Source organism: Sinocyclocheilus anshuiensis, unplaced genomic scaffold, assembly GCF_001515605.1.
Source record: "Sinocyclocheilus anshuiensis isolate Anshui unplaced genomic scaffold, SAMN03320099.WGS_v1.1 scaffold5408, whole genome shotgun sequence".
Lineage (NCBI taxonomy): Eukaryota > Metazoa > Chordata > Actinopteri > Cypriniformes > Cyprinidae > Sinocyclocheilus > Sinocyclocheilus anshuiensis.
In genome coordinates, this window is record NW_015540126.1 from 28,224 (window position 1) to 29,745 (window position 1,522).

At 33.4% G+C, this 1,522-nt stretch overlaps 1 protein-coding gene across 1 annotated transcript in view; it reads right to left on the reverse strand.

Annotated features, from left to right (window-relative positions):
- The window catches only part of LOC107687225 (laminin subunit alpha-1-like), a 21,513-nt gene that overhangs the window by 10,077 nt on the left and 9,914 nt on the right, over positions 1–1,522 (reverse strand). Inside the window, exon 4 of the mRNA XM_016484461.1 lies at positions 245–365. Within this exon, the coding sequence (XP_016339947.1) occupies positions 245–365 (121 nt within the window). The remainder of the gene's footprint in view (positions 1–244; positions 366–1,522) is intronic.

Below are 1,522 nucleotides of genomic sequence, written 5' to 3' on the forward strand. Positions count from 1 at the left end.
TTTTATTACGTACGTATCAGTTTCTAAATGTTGATAAATGGCAGAAAATATTAGAAATTATACATTATATTGTATTGTATTATTAAGTATTAATTTTATACTACTTATATTTTTTATTTTATGGTTTGTTTTTGAGTTTCTGAGTCTGGATAAAGGACAGGAACTATCAGATACATTTCTAAATGTGACCACACATGAAGGTTTGTTTTGAGAACCGTCTGTAGCAGAAGATGATGATGCTGACCTGACAGGAGAGTCCAGCGTATCCCAGCGCACACTCACACGCCTCCACCAGCCGCGCCTCGTCTCCGCCCTGACGAGCCTCATCCGCCTCCAGAGCCGTGTCCAGAGAGATATTACAGATCCTACAGAGAGGAGATCAGATCAGCACGGACTCTGCTAACTCGCTTAATTCACGTCTCATTCTGAGTGATTCATCAGTGATGTTATTCTGAACGAACACGACTGCATAATCTTTCATCCCAATGTGCTGTTATGAGTTATTATCATGTGTGACCCTGCAGCACAAAAGCAGTCTGAAGTCGCTGGGGGATATTTGTAGCAATAGCCAACAATACATTGTATGGGTCAAAATTATCCATTTTTCTTTTATGCCAAAAATCATTAGGATATTAAGTAAAGATCATGTTCCATGAAGATATTTAGTAAATGTCCTACCATAAATATATCAAAACTTAATTTTTGATTAGTAATATGCATTGCTAAGAACTTCATTTGGACAACTTTAAAGATGATTTTCTCAATATTTAGATTTTTTTGCACCCTCAGATTCCAGATTTTCAAATATTGTCCTCTCCTAACAAACCATACATCAATGGAAAGATTATTTATTCAGCTTTCAGATGATGTATAAATCTCAATTTCGAAATATTGACCCTTGTGACTGGTTTTGTGCTCCAGGGTCACATATTTATCACTATATTTACACAATACTGTAAGGAATTCCCTTTATTATTATTGTATTTTTTATTTATAATTCTTTTTAAAAATAATTTTTATTATTCACTCATTTTAGTTCATATTCATACTTACATATTCATCACTATGGTTTTACATGATAATCCAATGAATTCCATTTATTTTTGTTAATTTGTTATTCTGAATTATTTTTGTAATTTTTATTATTATTTATTCATATTAATTGTAACATTAACCACAATGGCATTTGCAGTACATGATAAGGAATTCTAATTATTATTAGTTATTTGTATTATTATATTTCATATAGACATTATTCTAAAGAAGAAACATCTAAATGTAATAACATCCTATTAATCAATATCATAACTCACTTTTCACGATCCTGATGGATAAAAGTCTGGCTCTACATTAAATCTGACTGAATACATCAGATCACTCTAAAATATGCCACATTATGCAAGCTGAATGTTTAATGTGAGAGTTGCTGTGAATGGTTCAGATCCACACACACACACACACACACGCGCTCACACGCGCACGCGCACACACACTCACACGCACACGCATACGCACACTCTCA